General features: G+C 40.3%; 1 protein-coding gene across 1 annotated transcript in view; it reads left to right on the top strand.

Moving 5' to 3' along the window:
- The window catches only part of NBEAL1 (neurobeachin like 1), a 188,425-nt gene that overhangs the window by 99,484 nt on the left and 67,757 nt on the right, over nucleotides 1–21,184 (top strand). Inside the window, exons 32-33 of the mRNA XM_032637277.1 lie at nucleotides 2,677–2,982; nucleotides 3,077–3,226. Of these exons, the coding sequence (XP_032493168.1) occupies nucleotides 2,677–2,982; nucleotides 3,077–3,226 (456 nt within the window). The remainder of the gene's footprint in view (nucleotides 1–2,676; nucleotides 2,983–3,076; nucleotides 3,227–21,184) is intronic.

Genomic DNA, 21,184 nt, shown 5'->3' with positions numbered 1-21,184 from the left:
GACGCAGGTTCGTGCCCCAGTCCGCGAAGATCCCACATGCTGCGGAGTGGCTGGGCCCGTGAGCCATGGCCACGGAGCCTGCGCGTCCGGAGCTTGTACTCCGCAGTGGGAGAGGCCACAACAGTGAGAGGCCCTCGTACCGCAAAAAAAAAAAAAAGGCCTTTGTGTGGGGCGTCACTCAGTAATTAAACAGGAGAACTAGGGCCCAGGTATTTTTTGTCATTTCTCAGGTGACCATAATGTAGTACTCTTTATAATGTGAGGGCAGGGCTATCATATCTATGTGTGGGGGGGTAGTGTGTGTATCCAAAGTTAAGTCAGTGGTAAGTAAATCATTGTATTCACTGAAAGTGTCTTTATAATTTTAAATAAACATATAAACTTATAGTTATTTAATACTGTGATACTAACTTAAAAGCAAAGCACTGAATATTCAACCTTTCATGTGAATAGTATTTTTAAAAACATATAGCAAAAATGCCCAGAATATTAACATTGGTATTTCCTGGATAATGAGATTTTATGACCTTTTGTCTCACATTTGTTGGCCTCTATTGGGTTTGAGCTGCTTTAGTCAGATTCAAAGACTAAAGTGAAGGGATTTGGGGAAAACCTGAGAAGGGTAGAGAAGCTTCACTAGTAGAGGCTTAAGTTAAAAGTAGAAAAGTTAAAGTTTTGAGCCATCTTAGAGGTTGTTTCCTCCAATGCTGTTTGCTTCTTTAAGTCTTGCATGGAAAGACTGCCTGAGATCCCTTATTGTTGCCTTGGCCTGCAAAGGCATGTGCATACAGCTCAGATCAGCTTTTGGTACACATATATTCTTTTTTTTTTTAACATCTTTATTGGAGTATAATTGCTTTACAGTGGTGTGTTAGTTTCTGCTTTATAGCATAATGAATCAGCTATACATTTACATATATCCCCATATCTCCTCCTTCTTGCGTCTCCCTCCCACCCTCCCTATCCCACCCCTCTAGGTGGTCACAAAGCACCGAGCTGATCTCCCTGTGCCAGGCGGCTGCTTCCCACTAGCTATCTATTTTACATTTAGTAGTGTATATAAGTGCGTGCCACTCTCTCACTTTGTCCCAGCTTACTCTTCCTCCTCCCCTTGTCCTCAAGTCCATTCTCTACACTTGCATCTTTATTCCTATCCTGCCCCTAGGTTCTTCATAACCATTTTTTTTTAGATTCCGTATATAGGCACATATATATTCTTGAAGTGATGTCAGTTTTTAATACTTCCTTTCTTTCTCGCGCTTTTCTTTATTTTGAAAGTAATATGATCCAAAATTGGGTTATAGGGTTAAGGGAGAAGGAGACACTTTACATCATTTGTCCTGTTTTGGTTTTAAGACTTCCATCTTTCTCTAGTCTAGATGAAAGGAGGCCCCTTCGTGATCAATTTACCTTTCTAGGATGGAGTTTAAGGCCAGAGCTTAAGAGTAATATAGCATATTCCTTTGCCTGGGTTTGTGACCTAGATATGTATTTTCCTTGGGAACTTTACTCAGTTGCCTGTTCACTGTCCTTTATCTATAAGAATGCTTTTGATTCCAAATAACAGAAATATCAATGCAAGCTGACTTAGTTAAGAAGATTCATATAGTTGAAAATTCCATAGCTAAGATGAGTTTAAGGCATGATTCAGTCAAGGCTCTAGTTCCATTTGTTTGCTGTTCTCACAGCATACTCTCCATCATGTCAGCTTGTCTTAAGCTGGCTGCCCTAATTGTCACAAAATCACTGCCAGCAGCAATTAAGGCTACATGCTTCCTTGTTCATATCCAGAGAAAGAGAGTGCTTCTTCCTAGAGTCATTGTTGGTAGACAGTTCTTCATGGATCTCCTGTGAATACAGACACTGGATGCCTTTGTGACGAACTGTCTTTTTGAGGACGCATGTATAGAGAACAGCTTGGGAAGATAGAGATGATGTCTCCCTTCAGAGCAAAAGCAGGTTTGTTTACTGTCCAGTATAATGAAGATAATGTCTCCTTCCAAGGCAACGTTCAGGTACACTTACTACCCAATTTAAAAGACTTGTGTTCACTTTGCTTGGGGTTCCTCTCCTATAATGCAACCACTGGGTGTGCAGGCATCATCTAGTTCTGTTCATTTCTCACCATGGAATTACATTTCGGGGAACAGGGCAAGTGCTGATATTCTGGCTATTGCTAATGCTGTAGATCTTTGTCTCTGATCCAGGAGTCTCATTCTTCTGCCAGCATCTATGAAACAATGGTAGGCTAACTTGTCAGCTTGGAGATGAGGTATTGATAAAATCCAAGCCCTTTCACAGTTCTTTACAGTTATTGTATAAAAGTTGTGTCTTTGCATGATAAAGCTATCCCTGAATGAATCCATGTGACAAAGATAGTGACATGAGTTGACTGAAAGATGAGTTACCTGAACCAGTCACTGTGGCAAGGGATTGGATATTCTGTTTGGTTTATATCTTTTAGAACTAGAGATGGAATCATCCCCGAATTCCTGCAAACTCTCTGAAGGAGTAGAGTGGATGCTGGGGTGATTAATTATCAACTTCTTAACTTTTCTGTATATTTCAAATGAAACATGGGTTACTTTTATAATTTATTTTAAAAAACAACTTCAAGAGGAGCCAAAGAACTTTGTTATCACTAAATATCTGCTTTATTTTACTATTTTACTCCAGGTTTGTGCAGTGGCATCAGCTAAGCTAAACACCCTTCTTCAGACCAAGGTGATTGAAAATCAGGATGAAGCATGTTACATTTTAGGGAAGCTGGAACATGTTCTAAGACAATCAATCAAGGAACAGACTGAAATATACTCATTTCTGATTCCGCTTGTCCGTACCCTCGTTTCCAAAATTTATGAGCTTCTCTTCATGAACTTGCATCTGCCTTCTTTACCTTTTACCAATGGAAGCTCTTCATTTTTCGAAGATTTTCAAGAATATTGCAGTTCAAATGAATGGCAAGTTTACATTGAAAAATATGTAAGTTTCGTCTTTGTTGAGTGGGGTTTTTCTACTAAATTATCATTTTTATGGAAGCATGCATTAAATTTTGCGTATGTATATTTTTTATAAGATTGTACCTTATATGAAGCAGTATGAAACCCATGCATTTTATGATGGTCATGAGAGCATGGCACTTTATTGGAAGGATTGTTATGAAGCCTTAATGGTGAATATGCATAAACGAGACCGGGAAGGGGGAGAGAGCAAGCTCAAGTTTCAGGTAAAAATTATTAAATGTTTTTAATACCAGTTTTTTATGTTGATTTCAAGCATTTAATGTTCAAATGAGAGTAATAACAAGACTGAACTTTGAAAACGAACAATATTTTATGTTTTTTATTTTTTTTTAACATCTTTATTAGAGTATAATTGCTTTACAATGGTGTGTCAGTTTCTGCTTTATAACAAAGTGAATCAGTTATACATATACATATGTCCCCATATCTCTTCCCTCTTGCATCTCCCTCCCTCCCACCCTCCCGATCCCACCCCTCTAGGTGGTCACAAAGCACCAAGCTGATCTCCCTGTGCTATGTGGCTGCTTCCCACTAGCTATCTATTTTACGTTTGGTAGTGTATATATGTCCATGCCACTCTCTCACTTTGTCCCAGCTTACCCTTCCCCCTCCCCGTATCCTCAAGTCCATTCTCTAGTAGGTCTGCATCTTTATTCCGTCTTGCCCCTAGGTTCTTCTGACCATTTTCTTTTCTTTTCTTTTTTTTTTTTTCCAGATTCCATATATATGTGTTAGCATACAGTATTTGTTTTTCTCTTTCTGACTTACTTCACTCTGTATGACAGTATCTAGGTCCATTCACCTCACTACAGATAACTCAGTTTTGTTCCTTTATATGGCTGAGTAATATTCCATGGTATATATTCCATTTTCCATATTCCATATATTCCATTTCCATTTCCATTTCCATTTCCAAATTTTCCATATTTCCATTTCCATATTCCATTGTATATATGTACCACATCTTCTTTATCCATTCATCTGTTGGTGGACACTTAGGTTGCTTCCATGACCTGGCTATTGTAAATAGAGCTGCAGTGAACATTGTGGTACATGACTCTTTTTCAATTATGGTTTTCTCAGGGTATATGCCCAGTAGTGGGATTGCTGGGTCGCAGGGTGGTAGTATATTTACATTTTTTTTTTTTTTTGTCGTACGCGGGCCTCTCACTGTTGTGGCCTCTCCCGTTGCGGAGCACAGGCTCCAGACGCGCAGGCTCAGTGGCCATGGCTCACAGGCCCAGCCGCTCCACGGCATGTGGGATCTTCCCAGATCGGGGCACGAACCCGTGTCCCCTGCATCAGCAGGCGGATTCTCAACCACTGCGCCACCAGGGAATCCCAGTAGTTCTATTTTTAGTTTTTTAAGGAACCTCCATACTGTTCTCCATAGTGGCTGTATCAATTTACATTCCCACCAACAGTGCAAGAGGGTTCCCTTTTCTCCACACCCTCTCCAGCATTTATTCTTTCTAGATTTTTTGATGATGGCCATTCTGACCAGTGTGAGATGATACCCCATTGTAGTTTTGACTTGCATTTCTCTATTGATTAATGATGTTGAGCATTCTTTCATGTGTTTGTTAGCAATCTGTATATCTCCTTTGGAGAAACCGTCTATTTAGGTCTTCTGCCCATTTTTGGTTTGGGTTGTTTGTTCTTTGGTTATTGAGCTGCATGAGCTGCTTGTATATTTTGGAGATGAATCGTTTGTCAGTTGCTTCATTTGAAAATATTTTCTCCCATTCTGAGGGTTGTCTTTTCGTCTTGTTTATGGTTTCCTTTGCTGTGCAAAAGCTTTTAAGTTTCATTAGGTCCCATTTGTTTATTTTTGTTTTCATTTCCATTTCTCTATGAGGTGGGCCTAAAAAGATCTTGCTGTGATTTATGTCATAGAGTGTTCTGCCTATGTTTTCCTTAAGAGTTTGATGGTATTTGGCCTTACATTTAGGTCTTTAATCCATTTTGAGTTTCTTTTTGTGTATGGTGTTAGGGAGTGTTCTAATTTCATTCTTTTACATGTAGCTGTCCAGTTTTCCCAGAACCACTTATTGAAGAAGGTGTCTTTCCTCCACTATATATTCTTGCCTCCTTTATCAAATATAAGGTGACCATATGTGCGTGGGTTTATCTATGGGCTTTCTATCCTGTTATATTGATGTATATTTCTGTTTCTGTGCCAGTACATACTGTCTTGATTACTGTAGCTTTGTAGTATAATCTGAAGTAAGGGAGCCTGATTCCTCCAGCTCTATTTTTCTTTCTCAAGATTGCTTTGGCTATTCGGGGTCTTTTGTGTTTCCATACAGACTGTGAAATTTTCTGTTCTAGTTCTGTGAAAAATGCCAGTGGTAGTTTGATGGGGATTGCATTGAATCTGTAGATTGCCTTGGGTAGTAGAGTCATTTTCACAATGTTGATTCTTCCAATCCAGAAATATGGTATCTCTCTCCATCTATTTGTATCATCTTTAATTTCTTTCATCAGTGTCTTATAATTATCTGCATACAGGTCTTTTGTCTCCTTAGGTAGGTGTATTCCTAGATATTTTATTCTTTTTGTTGCAATGGTAAATGGGAGTGTTCTCTTAATTTCACTTTCAGATTTTTCATCATTAGTGTATAGGAGTGCAAGAGATTTCTGTGCATTAATTTTGTATCCTGCTACTCTACCAAATTCATTGATTAGCTCTAGTAGTTTTCTGGTAGCATCTTTAGGATTCTCTATGTATAGTATAATGTCATCTGCAAACAGTGACAGCTTTACTTCTTTTTTTCCAATTTGGATTCCTTTTATTTCTTTTTCTTCTCTGATTGCCGTGGCTATAACTTCCAAAACTATGTTGAATAAGAGTGGTGAGAGTGGGCAACCTTGTCTTTTTCCTGATCTTAATGGAAATGGTTTCGGGTTTTCACCATTGAGGATGATGTTGGCTGTGGGTTTCTCATATATGGACTTTATTATGTTGAGGAAAGTTCCCTCTATGCCTACTTTCTGGAGGGTTTTTATCATAAATGGGTGTTGAATTTTGTCAAAAGCTTTCTCTGCATCTGTTGAGATGATCATAAGATTTTTCTCCTTCAATTTGTTAATATGGTGTATCATCTTGATTGATTTGCATACATTGAAGAATCCTTGCATTCCTGGGAATAAACCCCTCTTGATCATAATGTATGATCCTTTTAATGTGCTGTTGGATTCTGTTGGCCAGTATTTTGTGGAGGAGTTTTGCATCTATGTTCATCAGTGATATTGGCCTGTAGTTTTCTTTTTTTGTGACATCCTTGTCTGGTTTTGGTATCAGAGTGATGGTGGCCTCATAGAATGAGTTGGGGAGTGTTCCTCCCTCTGCTATTTTTTTTGCAGTACGCAGGCCTCTCACTGTTGTGGCCTCTGCCATTGCGGAGCACAGGCTCCAGGCACACAGGCTTAGCGGCCATGGCTCACAGGCCTAGCCGCTCCGCGGCATGTGGGATCTTCCCAGACTGGGGCACTAACCCGTGTCCCCTGCATTGGCAGGAGGACTCTCAACCACTGCGCCACCAGGGAAGCCCCCTCTGCTATGTTTTGGACGAGTTTGAGAAGGATAGGTGTTAGCTCTTCTCTCAATGTTTGATTGAATTCGCCTGTGAAGCCATCTGGTCCTGGGCTTTTGTTTGTTGGAAGATTTTTAATCACAGTTTAAGTTTCAGTGCTTGTGATTGGTCTGTTCATATCTTCCATTTCTTCCTGGTTCAGTCTCAGAAGGTGTACATTTCTAAGAATTTGTCCGTTTCTTCCAGGTTGTCCATTTTATTGGCATATAGTTGCTTCTGGTAATCTCTCATGATCCTTTGTATTTCTGCAGTGTCAGTTGTTACTTCTGCTTTTTCATTTCTAATTCTAATGATTTGAGTCTTCTCTCTTTTTTTCTTGATGAGTCTGGCTAATGATTTATCAACTTTGTTTATCTTCTCAAAGAACCAGCTTTTAGTTTTATTGGTCTTTGCTATCATTTCCTTCATTTCTTTTTCATTTATTTCTGATCTGATCTTTATGATTTGTTTCCTTCTGCTAACTTTGGGACTTTTTTGTTCTTTCTCTAATTGCTTTAGGTGTAAGGTTGGGTTGTTTATTTGAGATGTTTCTTGTTTCTTAAGGTAGGCTTGTATAGCTATAAACTTCCCTCTTACAACTGCTTTTGCTGCATCCCATAGGTATCGGGTCGTTGTGTTTTTATTGTCATTTGCTTCTAGGTTTTTTTTTTATTTCCCCTTTGATTTCTTCAGTGATCTCTTGGTTATTAAGTAGTGTGTTGTTTAGCCTCCATGTGTTTGTATTTCTTACAGATTTCTTCCTGTAATTGATATCTAGTCTCAAAGCATTGTGGTCGGAAAAGATACTTGACATGGTTTCAGTTCTGAAATTTACCAAGGCTTGATTTGTGACCCAAGATATGATCTATCCTGGAGAATGTTCCATGAGTACTTGAAATGAATGTGTATTCTGTTGTTTTTGGAGGGAATGTCTTATAAATATCAATTAAATCCATCTTGTTTAATGTATCATTTAAAGCTTGTGTTTCCTTATTTATTCTCATTTTGGATGATCTGTCCCTTGGTGAAAGTGGGGTGTTGAAGTCCCCTAGTATGATTGCGTTACTGTCGATTTCCCCTTTTATGGCTGTTCGTATTTGCCTTATGTATTGAGGGTCTCCTACGTTGGGTGCATAAATATTAACAATTGTTATATCTTCTTCTCCGATTGATCCTTTGATCATTATGTAGTGTCCTTCTTTGTCTCTTGTACTAGTTTTTGTTTTAAAGTCTATTTTGTCTGATATGGGAATTGCTATTCCTGCTTTCTTTTGATTTCCATTTGCATGGAATATCTTTTTCCATCCCCTCACTTTCAGTGTGCATGTGTCCCTAGGTCTGAAGTGGGTCTCTTGTAGACAGCATATATATGGGCCTTGTTTTTTTTTTTTTTTTTTTTTCAGTACGCGGGCCTCTCACTGTTGTGGCCTCTCCCGTTGCGGAGCACAGGCTCCGCACGCGCAGGCTCAGCAGCCATGGCTCACGGGCCCAGCCGCTCCGCGGCCTGTGGAATCTTCCCAGACCGGGGCACAAACCCGTGTCCCCTGCATCGGCAGGCGGACTCTCAACCACTGCGCCACCAGCGAAGCCCTGGGCCTTGTTTTTGTATCCATTCAGCCAGTCTGTGTCTTTTAGTTGGAGCATTTAATCCATTTACATTTAAGGTAATTAATGATATGTATGTTCCTATTCCCATTTTCTTAATTGTTTTGGGTTTATTATTGTAGGTCTTTTCCTTCTCTTGTGTTTCCTGCCTAGAGAAGTTCCTTTAGTGTTTGTTGTAAAGCTGGTTTGGTGGTGCTGAATTCCATTAGCTTTTGCTTGTCTGTAAAGGTTTTAATTTCTCCGTCAAATCTGATGAGATCCTTGTTGGGTAGAGTAATCTTGGTTGTAGGTTTTTCTCTTTCATCAATTTAAATATGTCCTGCTACTCCCTTCAGGCTTGCAGAGTTCCTGGTGAAAGATCAGCTGTTAACCTTATGGGGATTCCCTTGTGTGTTATTTGTTGTTTTTCCCTTGCTGCTTTTAATATTTGTTCTTTGTATTTAATTTTTGATAGTTTGGTTAATATGTGTCTTGGCATGTTTCTCCTTGGATTTATCCTGTATGGGACTCTCTGTGCTTTCTGGACTTGATTAACTATTTCCTTTCCCATATTAGGGAAGTTTTCAACTATAATCTCTTCAAATATTTTCTCAGTCCCTTTCTTTTTCTCTTTTTCTTCTGGGACCCCTATAATTCGAAGGTTGGTTTGTTTAATATTGTCCCAGAGGTCTCTGAGACTGTCCTCACTTCTTTTCATTCTTTTTTGTTTATTCTGCTCTGCAGTAGTTATTTCCACTATTTTATCTTCCAGGTCACTTATCCGTTCTTCTGCCTCAGTTATTCTGCTACTGATCCCTTGTAGTGAATTTTAAATTTCATTTATTGTGTTGTTTATCATTGTTTGTTTGCTCTTTAGTTCTTCTAGGTCCTTGTTAAACATTTATTTTCTCCATTCTATTTCCAAGATTTTGATCATCTGTACTATCATTATTCTGAATTCTTTTTCCAGTAGACTGCTTATTTCCTCTTCATTTGTTTGGTCTGGTGGGTTTTTGCCTTGCTCCTTCATCTGCTATGTGTTTCTCTGTCTTCTCATTTTGCTTAACTTACTGTGTTTGGGGTCTCCTTTTCACAGGCTGCATGTTTGTAGTTTCTGTTGTTCTTGGTGTCTGTCCCCAGTGGCTTAGGGTGGTTCAGTGGGTTGTGTAGGCTTCCTGGTGGAGGGGACTAGTTCCTGTGTTCTGGTGGATGAGGCTGGATCTTGTCTTTCTGGCGGGCAGGTCCACGTCTGGTGGTGTGTTTTGGTGTGTCGGTGGTCTTATTATGATTTTAGGCAGCCTCCCTAGTAATGGATGGGGTTGTGGATGGGGTTCTGTTCCTGTCTTGCTAGTTGTTTGGCAAAGGGTGTCCAGCACTGTAGCTTGCTGGTCGTTGAGTGGAGGTGGGTCTTGGCATTCAGATGAGATCTGTGGGAGATTTTTGCCATTTGATATTATGTGAAGCTGGAAGGTCTCTTGTGGACCAGTGTCCTGAACTTGGCTCTCCCACCTCAGTGGCACAGCCCTGACGCCGGGCTGGAGCACCAAGAGTGTGTCCTCCACTCAGCTAAGAATAAAAGGGAGAAAAATAAAAGAAGGAAAGAAAGAAGAAGATAAAATAAAATAAAGTAAAATAAAGTTATTAAAATAAAAAATAATTAAGAAAAGAAAATTTTTAAGTAATAAAAAAAAAAGAAAACCAGACAGAGAGACCCCTAGGACAAATGGTAAAAGCAAAGCTATACAGACAAAATCACACACAGAAGCATACACATACACACTGACAAAAAGAGAAAAAGTTGGAAAAATATATATATCATTGCTCCCAAAGTCCACCTCCTCAATTTGGGATGATTCGTTGTCTATTCAGGTATTCCACAGATGCAGGGCACATCAAGTTGATTGTGGAGATTTAATCTGCTGCTCCTGAGGCTGCTGGGAGAACTTTCTCTTCTTTGTTCACACAGCTCCCAGGGTTCAGCTTTGAATTTGGCCCCGCTTCTGTGTGTAGGTCGCCCGAGGGCATCTGTTCTTTGCTCAGACAGGATGGGGTTAAAGGAGCAGCTGATTCGGGGGTTCTGGCTCACTTAGGCGGGGGTGAGGGAGGGGTACAGATGCGGGGCGAGCCTGTGGCAGCAGAGGCTGGTGGGACATTGCACGAGCCTGAGGCGCACTGTGCTTTCTGACGGGTAAGTTGTCCCTGGATCATGGGACCCTGGCAGTGGTGGGCTGCACAGGCTCCCGGGAGGGGAGGTGTGGATAGTGACCTGTGCTCGCACGCAGGCTTCTTAGTGGCGGCAGCAGCAGCCTTAGCATCTCATGCCTGTTTCTGGGGTCCACGCTGATAGCCGTGGCTCGCGCCCGTCTCTGGAGCTCCCTTAAGCGGCGCTCTTAATACCCTCTCCTCACACACCAGGAAATAAAGAGGCAAGGAAAATTCTCTTGTCTCTTCGGCAAGTCCAGACTTTTCCTGGATTCCCTCCCGGCTAGCCGTGGCGCACTAGCCCCCTTCAGGCTGTGTTCATGCAGCCAACCCCAGTCCTCTCCCTGGGAGCTTGACCTCCGAAGCCCGAGCCTCAGCTCCCAGCCCCCGCCCGCCCCGGCGGGTGAGCAGACAAGACTCTCGGGCTGGTGAGTTCCGGTCGGCCCTGATCCTCTGTGCAGGAATCTCTCCGCTTTGCCCTCCGCAACCCAGTTGCTGTGCTCTCCTCCGTGACTCTGAAGCTTACCCCCTCCGTCACCCGCAGTTTCCAACCGCCAAGCGGCTTCCTAGTGTGTGGAAACCTTTCGTCCTTCACGGCTCCCTCCCACTGGTGCAGGTCCCGTCCCTATTCTTTTGTCTCTGTTTTTTTCTTTTACCCTACCCAGGTACGTGGGTAGTTTCTTGCCTTTTGGGAGGTCTGAGGTCTTCTGCCAGCGTTCAGTAGGTGTTCTGTAGGGTTGTTCCACATTTAGATAGATGTATTTCTTTTTTTTTTTTTTTTTTTTTTTTTTTGCAGTACGTGGGCCTCTAGCTGTAGTGGCCTCTCTCCCGTTGCGGAGCACGGGCTCCGGACGCGCAGGCTCAGTGGCCATGGCTCACGGGCCCAGCCGCTCCGTGGCATGTGGGATCTTCCCGGACCGGGGCACGAACCCGTGTCCCCTCCATCGGCAGGCGGACCCTCATCCACTGCGCCACCAGGGAAGCCCTAGATAGATGTATTTCTGATGTATTTGTGGGGAGGGAGGTGATTCCGCATCTTACTCTTCCGCCATGTTTAAGCTCCTCCACGTTATACTCACTCTGGCCCACGGTCCCAAGGACTGTTGTGGCTTCAGCTGGTGGGGCCCCTTCAGAGCCGGCAGCCTTAGTGAGGCCGTCCTCCCCTCAGGCTCCAGGGCACTTCAGTCCGAACAGTGTTTCTTATTGTTTGTCCGAAAATTATTTGAGAATTGGAAGAAAAACAGATAAGAACTTAAAAATTAATATCAAAATGTTCTGTACATAGTGATTATGTAAAAAGTCTATCAGGCTGATAGTAGAAATCTTTAAGGAGGCTGAGTATGTATCAGGGCTTAGAGGGAAATTTATAATACAAAGTACTTAGTAATTTGAGACCTTTCTTCTTTTTTAGTATAAGTTCATTCTACCCTAAGGAACTTGAAAAAGTAAACTAAATTACATTAGTTTGGTTTCTTTGTTTGTTATTTTTTTGTTTTGGCCATGCCATGCGGCTTGTGGGATCTTAGTTCCCCGACCAGGGATTGAACCTGAGCCACCACAGTGAAAGCGCCAAGTCCTAACCACTGGACCACCAGGGAATTCCCTTATTAAAGAGCAGAAATCAACAGAATTGAAAGCAGAAGAACAATAGAGAAAATCAATGAAACCAAAATCTGCTTAAGATATCAATAAAATTGATAAACTTCTAGCCAAATTGAGGGAAAAAAAGTGAAAAATTACTCATACCAGAAGTGAATCACCACTGACTTCACAGACATCAACATGATAATAAGGGACTACTACAGGCTAATCTGTGCACATAAATAAGATGATTTAGATGAAATGGATCAATTTCTTGACAACTACAAATTTCCCAAACTAATTCAATAATAAGTAGATAACCTGGATAGTTCTCTGTTAAAGAAATTGAATTTATAGTTAAATACCTTCCAAGAGGGAAAACTCTAGGCCCAGATGCTTTCAGTGGCAAATTTTACCAAATGTTTAACGGAGAAATTACACCAATTCCTCACACTCTCTTCAGAAAATTGAAAAGTGGCATAACTTCCCAACTCATTATATGAGGCAATATTACCCTCATATTGAAACCATATAAAAACAGTGCAAGAGGGCTTCCCTGGTGGCGCAGTGGTTGAGAGTCCGCCTGCCGACGCAGGGGACGCGGGTTCGTGCCCCGGTCCAGGAAGATCCCACATGCCGCGGAGCGGCTAGGCCCGTGAGGCATGGCCGCTGAGCCTGCGCGTCCGGAGCCTGTGTTTCGCAGTGGGAGGGGCCGCAGCAGTGAGAGGCCCGCGTTCCGATAAAAAAAAAAAAAAAAAAAAAAAAAAAAAAGTGCAAGAAAACTAAAGACCAGTATCCCTTGGGAACATAGGTGCAAACCAAATCTAGCAATGTATAAAAAAAAATACATCACAACCAGGTAGAGTGTCTGTTGCGAATGCAAGGCTGGTTCAACATTTGATGATCAGTTAATAATCAGTCACATTAATAGACTTATCAAGAAAAAGTACATGATCATATCAGTAGATGCAGAAAAAGCATTTGAGAAAATTCAACATCCATTTATGATCAAAGTTTTTAGCAAACTAGGATTAGAAGGGAATACCTAAATCTCTACAAAAATCGTACAGCTAGCTTCATATTTAATGGTGAAAAACTGAGTGCTTTCCCCATAAAATAGAGACTAGGGTGGAATGATCACTTTCACTCTTCTTAGTCACTATTGTACTATAAGACAAAGCAAATGCAATAAGAATAGAAAAAAAAGACATTTATATTGGGAAGGAAGAAATAAAACTATTTGCAGATCACATAATTATCTGCGTAGAAAATCCTAAGGAATCTATCAGAAATCTATAATTAATGAATTTAGCAACATTGTAGGGCACAATATCTATACACAAAATTTAATCATTTTTGTATACTAGCAACGAGCAATTGGAAACTGCAATTTAAAAAATACTATTTACAATAGGTCTAAAAAGAATGAGGTACGTAGATATCTATCTAACAAAATATGTATAGAATCTATATGCTAAAAACTAGAGAACACAGATGAAACAAATTAGAGAAGACCAAATAAAAACACATGTTTATTCCATAACTTAGGTATAAAAAGAAACATTTGTAATCCACCACTACTAATATTTTGGTATATTATCCTTCCTGTATTTTTATGTATATATTTGGTTTAACCAAAATGGTAGTTTCATTTGCTACTACTTTCTTAAAATGTACTGTGAACATTTTTCCATGCCATCATATGACTGTCTAATATTCCATTATGTTATGTATTAGAGGATTTAAACTTATTTCCCGGTTTTAGACCTAATTTACCAGTTTCTTCTTTATTATAAATAGTATCGATTGTCTCTGTAGTCATATTTTTATGCTTATCCACAATGACTTCCCTAGAATAAGTGGAATTACCGGTATGGAGCAATTATGATAATAATTACTGTTACATTGCCCTCAAAGATGTTCTACCAACTACTATACCAACCAGCATTTTCTCTTTAACTTCACACTTAGCTTTTCTAGGAAAACCTGATTTGAGAATATCCTTATGGGGGGCGCAGGCAGGATGGCGGGTGGCACTGAAGTCCTGGGCAGCTGGGGTGGCAGGGGTGGCCAGGTGGCCCCTGCAGCGCGGATGCTGCCGCCGCTGTAAACTACAGAGCTCTGCGTGCCGTGGCGGCACAGCACTCTTCGGGGCCGGGCGGACACCCCGCATCCACGGCCAAAGGTCCGGGAAGCCGGCCACACGTATCTGCCCAAAGCGTGCCTTTCCCATCCACCTTGGAGGCGGAGATTGCCCGTGGGTCCCTGGCCCCAGGTGCCGAAGCGCACCAAGGGGCGATTGGGAAGGAGCTCATAGCGGCAGCGTCCTGGTGGTCCGCTGGAGAGCTGGATTCCCACCTTCTCCGAATTTCCATCGTCAACTTTCTTGACCAGCTTTCTCTGGTGATCCGGACCATGCAGCGCTTTGGGCCCCCTGTTGCCCACTAAGTCAGGGCTAGGGAAAGGGGTTAAGGTCTAAACTTGTGTCCCTTCCTAGACAGTGCATCCCTCCTAGGGCAGTGATTCCTGCAGTAGTTGCCACTTTACTATGGGGGCCTCATCTTTTGCCTCTACTGGCCCTTGGGTGCTGAGGGTTCACTTGCTTTGTTTGGTGCTTAAATGTTTCTTAACTACTGAAAATAAAACTAAGCTACGATGCAGTGTCTGACTTTATTTTCAAATATAGCACCTTTAAATATTCTTTCCTTTGTCCTTAGATTGGAGGGGAGGTTCTGTGATTCAGATATTCAAGTAGTACAAACGTAATTGAAGACAGTTTAAGAAGTGGAAGAGGATAGGTCCTGTCATTCAGTATTAACTACTGTCCACATTCTGGAATATTTTCTTAGTTTTATAGTTGTATTTATGTAGTAAATATGTAACAGTAATAATATTTTGCAAGTTTAGCATTTTTCCTGATATTTTTCATCTAACATGAACCTTTTTCTAAAAGTTCTTCAAAAGCATTATTGAATGGATACATAAAAGATACATTATTGAATGTTTAAATTATTTTCAATTTTTGCCATATTATAGGTAATGATTCAGTGGAATGCTTGTATATAGAGCTTTGCCTGAATGATTGTTTTCTTAAGATAGACTACAAGAGGTAGAATTGGTTAAATATTTAAAGCTCTCAATCTGCAGTGTGTGAAATTGCTCGCCAAACTGTACAGAAAATGTACCCTCAGTCTCAGAGACCTCTGGGACAACATGAAACGCACCAACATTCGAATTATAGGGGTTCCAGAAGAAGAAGAGAAAAAGAAAGGGACTGAGAAAATATTTGAAGAGATTATAGTTGAAAACTTCCCTAATATGGGAAAGGAAATAGTTAATCAAGTCCAGGAAGCACAGAGGGTCCCATACAGGATAAATACAAGGAGAAACACGCCAAGACACATATTAATCAAACTGTCAAAAATTAAATACAAAGAAAGCATATTAAAAGCAGCAAGGGAAAAACAACAAATAACACACAAGGGAATCCCCATAAGGTTAACAGCTGATCTCTCAGCAGAAACCCTACAAGCCAGAAGGGAGTGGCAGGACATACTGAAAGTGCTGAAGGAGAATAGCCTGCAACCAAGACTACTCTACCCAGCAAGGATCTCATTCACATTTGATGGAGAAATTAAAACCTTTACAGACAAGCAAAAGCTGAGAGAGTTCAGCACCACCAAACCAGCTTTACAACAAATGCTAAAGGAACTTCTCTAGACACGAAACACAAGAGAAGGAAATGACCTATAGTAGCGAACCCAAAACAATATATAAAATGGAAATAGGAACATACATATCGATAATTACCTTAAATGTAAATGGACTAAATGCTCCCACCAAAAGACACAGATTGGCTGAATGGATACAAAAACAAGACCCTTATATATGCTGTCTACAAGAGACCCACTTCAGAACTAGAGACACATACAGACTGAAAGTAAGGGGATGGAAAAAGATATTCCATGCAAATGGAAACCAAAAGAAAGCTGGAGTAGCAATTCTCATATCAGACAAAATAGACTTTAAAATAAGGACTATTAAAAGGGACAAAGAAGGACACTACATAATGATCAAGGGATCGATCCAAGAAGAAGATATAACAATTGTAAATATTTATGCACCCAACATAGGAGCACCTCAATACATAAGGCAAATACTAACAACCATAAAAGGGGAGATCAACAGTAACACATTCATAGTAGGGGACTTTAACACCCCACTTTCACCCATGGACAGATCATCCAAAATGAAAATAAATAAGGAAACACAAGCTTTAAATGATACATTAAACAAGATGGACTTAATTGATATTTATAGGACACTCCATCCAAAAACAACAGAATACACATTTTTCTCAAGTGCTCATGGAACATTCTCCAGGATAGATCATATCTTGGGTCACAAATCAAGCCTTGGTAAATTTAAGAAAACTGAAATTGTATCAAGTATCTTTTCCGACCACAACGCCATGAGACTAGATATCAATTATAGGAAAAGATCTTTAAAAAATACAAACACATGGAGGCTAAACAATACACTACTTAATAATGAAGTGATCACTGAAGAAATCAAAGAGGAAATAAAAAAATACCTAGAAACAAATGACAATGGAGACACAACGACCCAAAACCTATGGGATGCAGCAAAAGCAGTTCTAAGGGGGAAGTTTATAGCAATACAAGCCCACCTTAAGAAGCAGGAAACATCTCGAATAAACAACCTAACCTTGCACCTCAAGCAATTAGAGAAAGAAGAACAAAAAAACCCCAAAGCTAGCAGAAGGAAAGAAATCATAAAAATCAGATCAGAAATAAATGAAAAAGAAATGAAGGAAACAATAGCAAAGATCAATAAAACAAAAAGCTGGTTCTTTGAGAAGATAAACAAAATAGATAAACCACTAGCCAGACTCATCAAGAAAAAAAGGGAGAAGACTCAAATCAATAGAATTAGAAATGAAAAAGGAGAAGTAACAACTGACACTGCAGAAATAAAAAAAATCATGAGAGATTACTACAAGCAACTCTATGCCAATAAAATGGACAATCTGGAAGAAATGGACAAATTCTTAGAAATGCACAACCTGCCAAGACTGAATCAGGAAGAAATAGAAAATATGAACAGACCAATCACAAGCACTGAAATTGAAACTGTGATTAAAAACCTTCCAATAAACAAAAGCCCAGGACCAGATGGCTTCACAGGTGAATTCTATCAAACGTTTAGAGAAGAGCTAACACCTATCCTTCTCAAACTCTTCCAAAATATAGCAGAGGGAGGAACACTCCCAAATTCCTTCTACGAAGCCACCATCACCTTGATACCAAAACCAGACAAGGATGTCACAAAGAAAGAAAACTACAGGCCAATATCACTGATGAACATAGATGCAAAAATCCTCAACAAAATACTAGCAAACAGAATCCAACAGCACATTAAAAGGATCATACACCATGATCAAGTGGGGTTTATTCCAGGAATGCAAGGATTCTTCAATATACGGAAATCTATCAATGTGATAAACCATATTAACAAATTGAAGGAGAAAAACCATATGATCATCTCAATAGATGCAGAGAAAGCTTTCGACAAAATTCAACACCCATTTATGATAAAAACCCTCCAGAAAGTAGGCATAGAGGGAACTTTCCTAAACATAATAAAAGCCATATATGACAAGCCCACAGCAAACATCATCCTCAATGGTGAAAAACTGAAAGCATTTCCACTAAGATCAGGAACAAGACAAGGTTGCCCACTCTCACCACTCTTATTCAACATAGTTTTGGAAGTTTTAGCCACAGCAATCAGAGAAGAAAAGGAAATAAAAGGAATCCAAATCGGAAAAGAAGAAGTAAAGCTGTCACTGTTTGCAGATGACATGATACTATACATAGAGAATCCTAAAGATGCTACCAGAAAACTACTAGAGCTAATCAATGAATTTGGTAAAGTAGCAGGATACAAAATTAATGCACAGAAATCTCTGGCATTCCTATATACTAATGATGAAAAATCTGAAAGTGAAATCAAGAAAACACTCCCATTTACCATTGCAACAAAAAGAATAAAATATCTAGGAATAAACCTACCTAAGGATACGAAAGACCTGTATGCAGAAAATTATAAGACACTGATGAAAGAAATTAAAGATGATACAAATAGATGGAGAGATATACCATGTTCTTGGATGGGAAGAATCAACATTGTGAAAATGACTCTACTACCCAAAGCAATCTACAGATTCAATGCAATCCCTATCAAACTACCACTGGCATTTTTCACAGAACTAGAACAAAAAATTTCGCAATTTGTATGGAAACACAAAAGACCCCGAATAGCCAAAGCAATCTTGAGAACGAAAAAAGGAGCTGGAGGAATCAGGCTCCCTGACTTCAGACTATATTACAAAGCAACAGTAATCAAGACAGTATGGTACTGGCACAAAAACAGAAAGATAGATCAGTGGAACAGGATAGAAAGCCCAGAGATAAACCCACGCACATATGGACACCTTATCTTTGATAAAGGAGGCAGGAATGTACAGTGGAGAAAGGACAGCCTCTTCAATAAATGGTGCTGGGAAAACTGGACAGGTACATGTAAAAGTATGAGATTAGATCACTCCCTAACACCATACACAAAAATAAGCTCAAAATGGATTAAAGACCTAAATGTAAGGCCAGAAACTATCAAACTCTTAGAAGAAAACATAGGAAGAACACTCTATGACATAAATCACAGCAAGATCCTTTCTGACCCACCTCCTAGAGTAATGGAAATAAAAACAAAAATAAACAAATGGGACCTAATGAAACTTCAAAGCTTTTGCACAGCAAAGGAAACCATAACCAAGACCAAAAGACAACCCTCAGAATGGGAGAAAACATTTGCAAATGAAGCAACTGACAAAGGATTAATCTCCAAAATTTACAAGCAGCTCGTGCAGCTCAATAACAAAAAAACAAACAACCCCATCCAAAAATGGGCAGAAGACCTAAATAGACATTTCTCCAAAGAAGATATACAGACTGCCAACAAACACATGAAAGAATGCTCAACATCATTAATCATTAGAGAAATGCAAATCAAAACTACAATGAGATATCATCTCACACCAGTCAGAATGGCCATCATCAAAAAATCTAGAAACAATAAATGCTGGAGAGGGTGTGGAGAAAAGGGGACACTCTTGCACTGCTGGTGGGAATGTGAATTGGTTCAGCCACTGTGGAGAACAGTATGGAGGTTCCTTAAAAAACTACAAATAGAATTACCATATGACCCAGCAATCCCACTACTTGGCATATACCCTGAGAAAACCAAAATTCAAAAAGAGTCATGTACCAAAATGTTCATTGCAGCTCTATTTACAATAGCCAGGACATGGAAACAACCTAAGCGCCCATCATCAGATGAATGGATAAAGAAGATGTGGCACATATACACAATGGAATATTACTCAGCCTTAAAAAGAAATGAAATTGAGCTATTTGTAATGAGATGGATAGACGTAGAGTCTGTCATACAGAGTGAAGTAAGTCAGAAAGAAAAAGACAAATACCGTATGCTAACACATATATATGGAATTTAAGGGAAAAAAATGTCATGAAGAACCTAGGGGTAAGATAGGAATAAAGACGCAGACCTACTGGAGAACGGACTTGAGGGTATGGGGAGGGGGAGGGGTGAGATTTGACAGGGCGAGAGAGAGTCATGGACATATACACACTAACAAACGTAGTAAGGTAGATAGCTGGGGGGAAGCAGCCGCAAGGCACAGGGATATTAGCTCGGTGCTTTGTGACAGCCTGGAAGGGTGGGATGGGGAGAGTGGGAGGGAGGGAGACGCAAGAGGGAAGACATATGGGAACATATGTATATGTATAGCTGATTCACTTTGTTATAAAGCAGAAACTAACACACCATTGTAAAGCAATTATACCCCAATAAAGATGTTTAAAAAAAAAAAAAAAAAAAAATGTACCCTCCCACCAGAATGCTGGTTTCCCACATCCCAGTCACTACTGGGTCTCCTTAGTAAAATTTGTTTAAAAACTGGGTTTGTATGACAAGAGCAAACGACCGAGAAACACTCGAATAAGGAGCTTCGTGGCTTACTGGCCTTGTCTCAGATCAGTGAAGAAAAACTGCTAGGACAGTCATATAGGCCTTTTGTTAGGAAGAGTTAGCTTCCTGTAAAAGATGTTGTATCCTGCAGCCTTTCTAAACTCATTTATTCTAGTAGCTCTTTGGTAGATGCCGTTGGATTTTCATCATTGGTGATCACGTTTTCTAAGAATAAAGGCAGATTTGCTTCTCTCTTTAAAAAAAGAAAAAAAATATCCTTATGAGGACTTCCCTGGTGGCGCAGTGGTTAAGAATCTGCCTGCCAATGCAGGGGACATGAGTTCGATCCCTGGTTCGGGAAGATCCCACATGCCATGCACCAACTAAGCCCATGGGCCACAACTACCAAGTTTGCTCTCTAGAGCCCGTGAGCCACAACTACTGAGCCCACGTGCCACAACTACTGAAGCCCATGCATCTAGAGCCCATGCTTCACAACAAGAGAAGCCACCGCAACGAAGAGTAGCCCCCGCTCGCCACAACTAGAGAAAGCCTGCATGCAGCAAACGAAGACCCAACACAACCAAAAAAAAAAAGAATATCCATATGTGCTTGAACTTCAAAACTGTGAAATTGATGTTTAATTATCATGGAGCTTTCATGACTTCTTCAGTTGTCTCAGCAATGATCTGTTTTAAATATTCGATAACACTGTCTCCCAAATCATTGATTTCCTACAAATATAGTAGTAGTTACAGTAACAATTATAATAATAACTATAATTTATTGAGAGCTTGCTACTTTTCTGGCATTATATTAAGCACATTAAATCTTAATCTTTATGATGACAATTACTGTCAGCCCCATCTTACAGGTGATGGTACTGAGCTTCAGAGAATTAAGATTTGTACCCAGGTCTAGTTCCAAAGCTTATAGCCACACACGTCTGTACTGCCTCTTTAAAAGATGTCTTTTTTTTTTTTTTGGCTGTGTTGGGTCTTCATAGCTGTGCGTGGGCTTTCTCTAGTTGCTGCGAGCGGGGGCTACTCTTCGTTGTGGTACCTGGGCTTCTCACTGCAGTGGCTTCTCTTGTTGTGGAGAACGGGATCTAGGTGCACGGGCTTCAGTAGTTGCAGCATGCAGGCT

This window comes from Phocoena sinus, chromosome 7 (genome assembly GCF_008692025.1).
Source record: "Phocoena sinus isolate mPhoSin1 chromosome 7, mPhoSin1.pri, whole genome shotgun sequence".
Taxonomy (NCBI): Eukaryota; Metazoa; Chordata; class Mammalia; order Artiodactyla; family Phocoenidae; genus Phocoena; species Phocoena sinus.
This window is presented reverse-complemented; position numbering and strand designations above follow the sequence as displayed.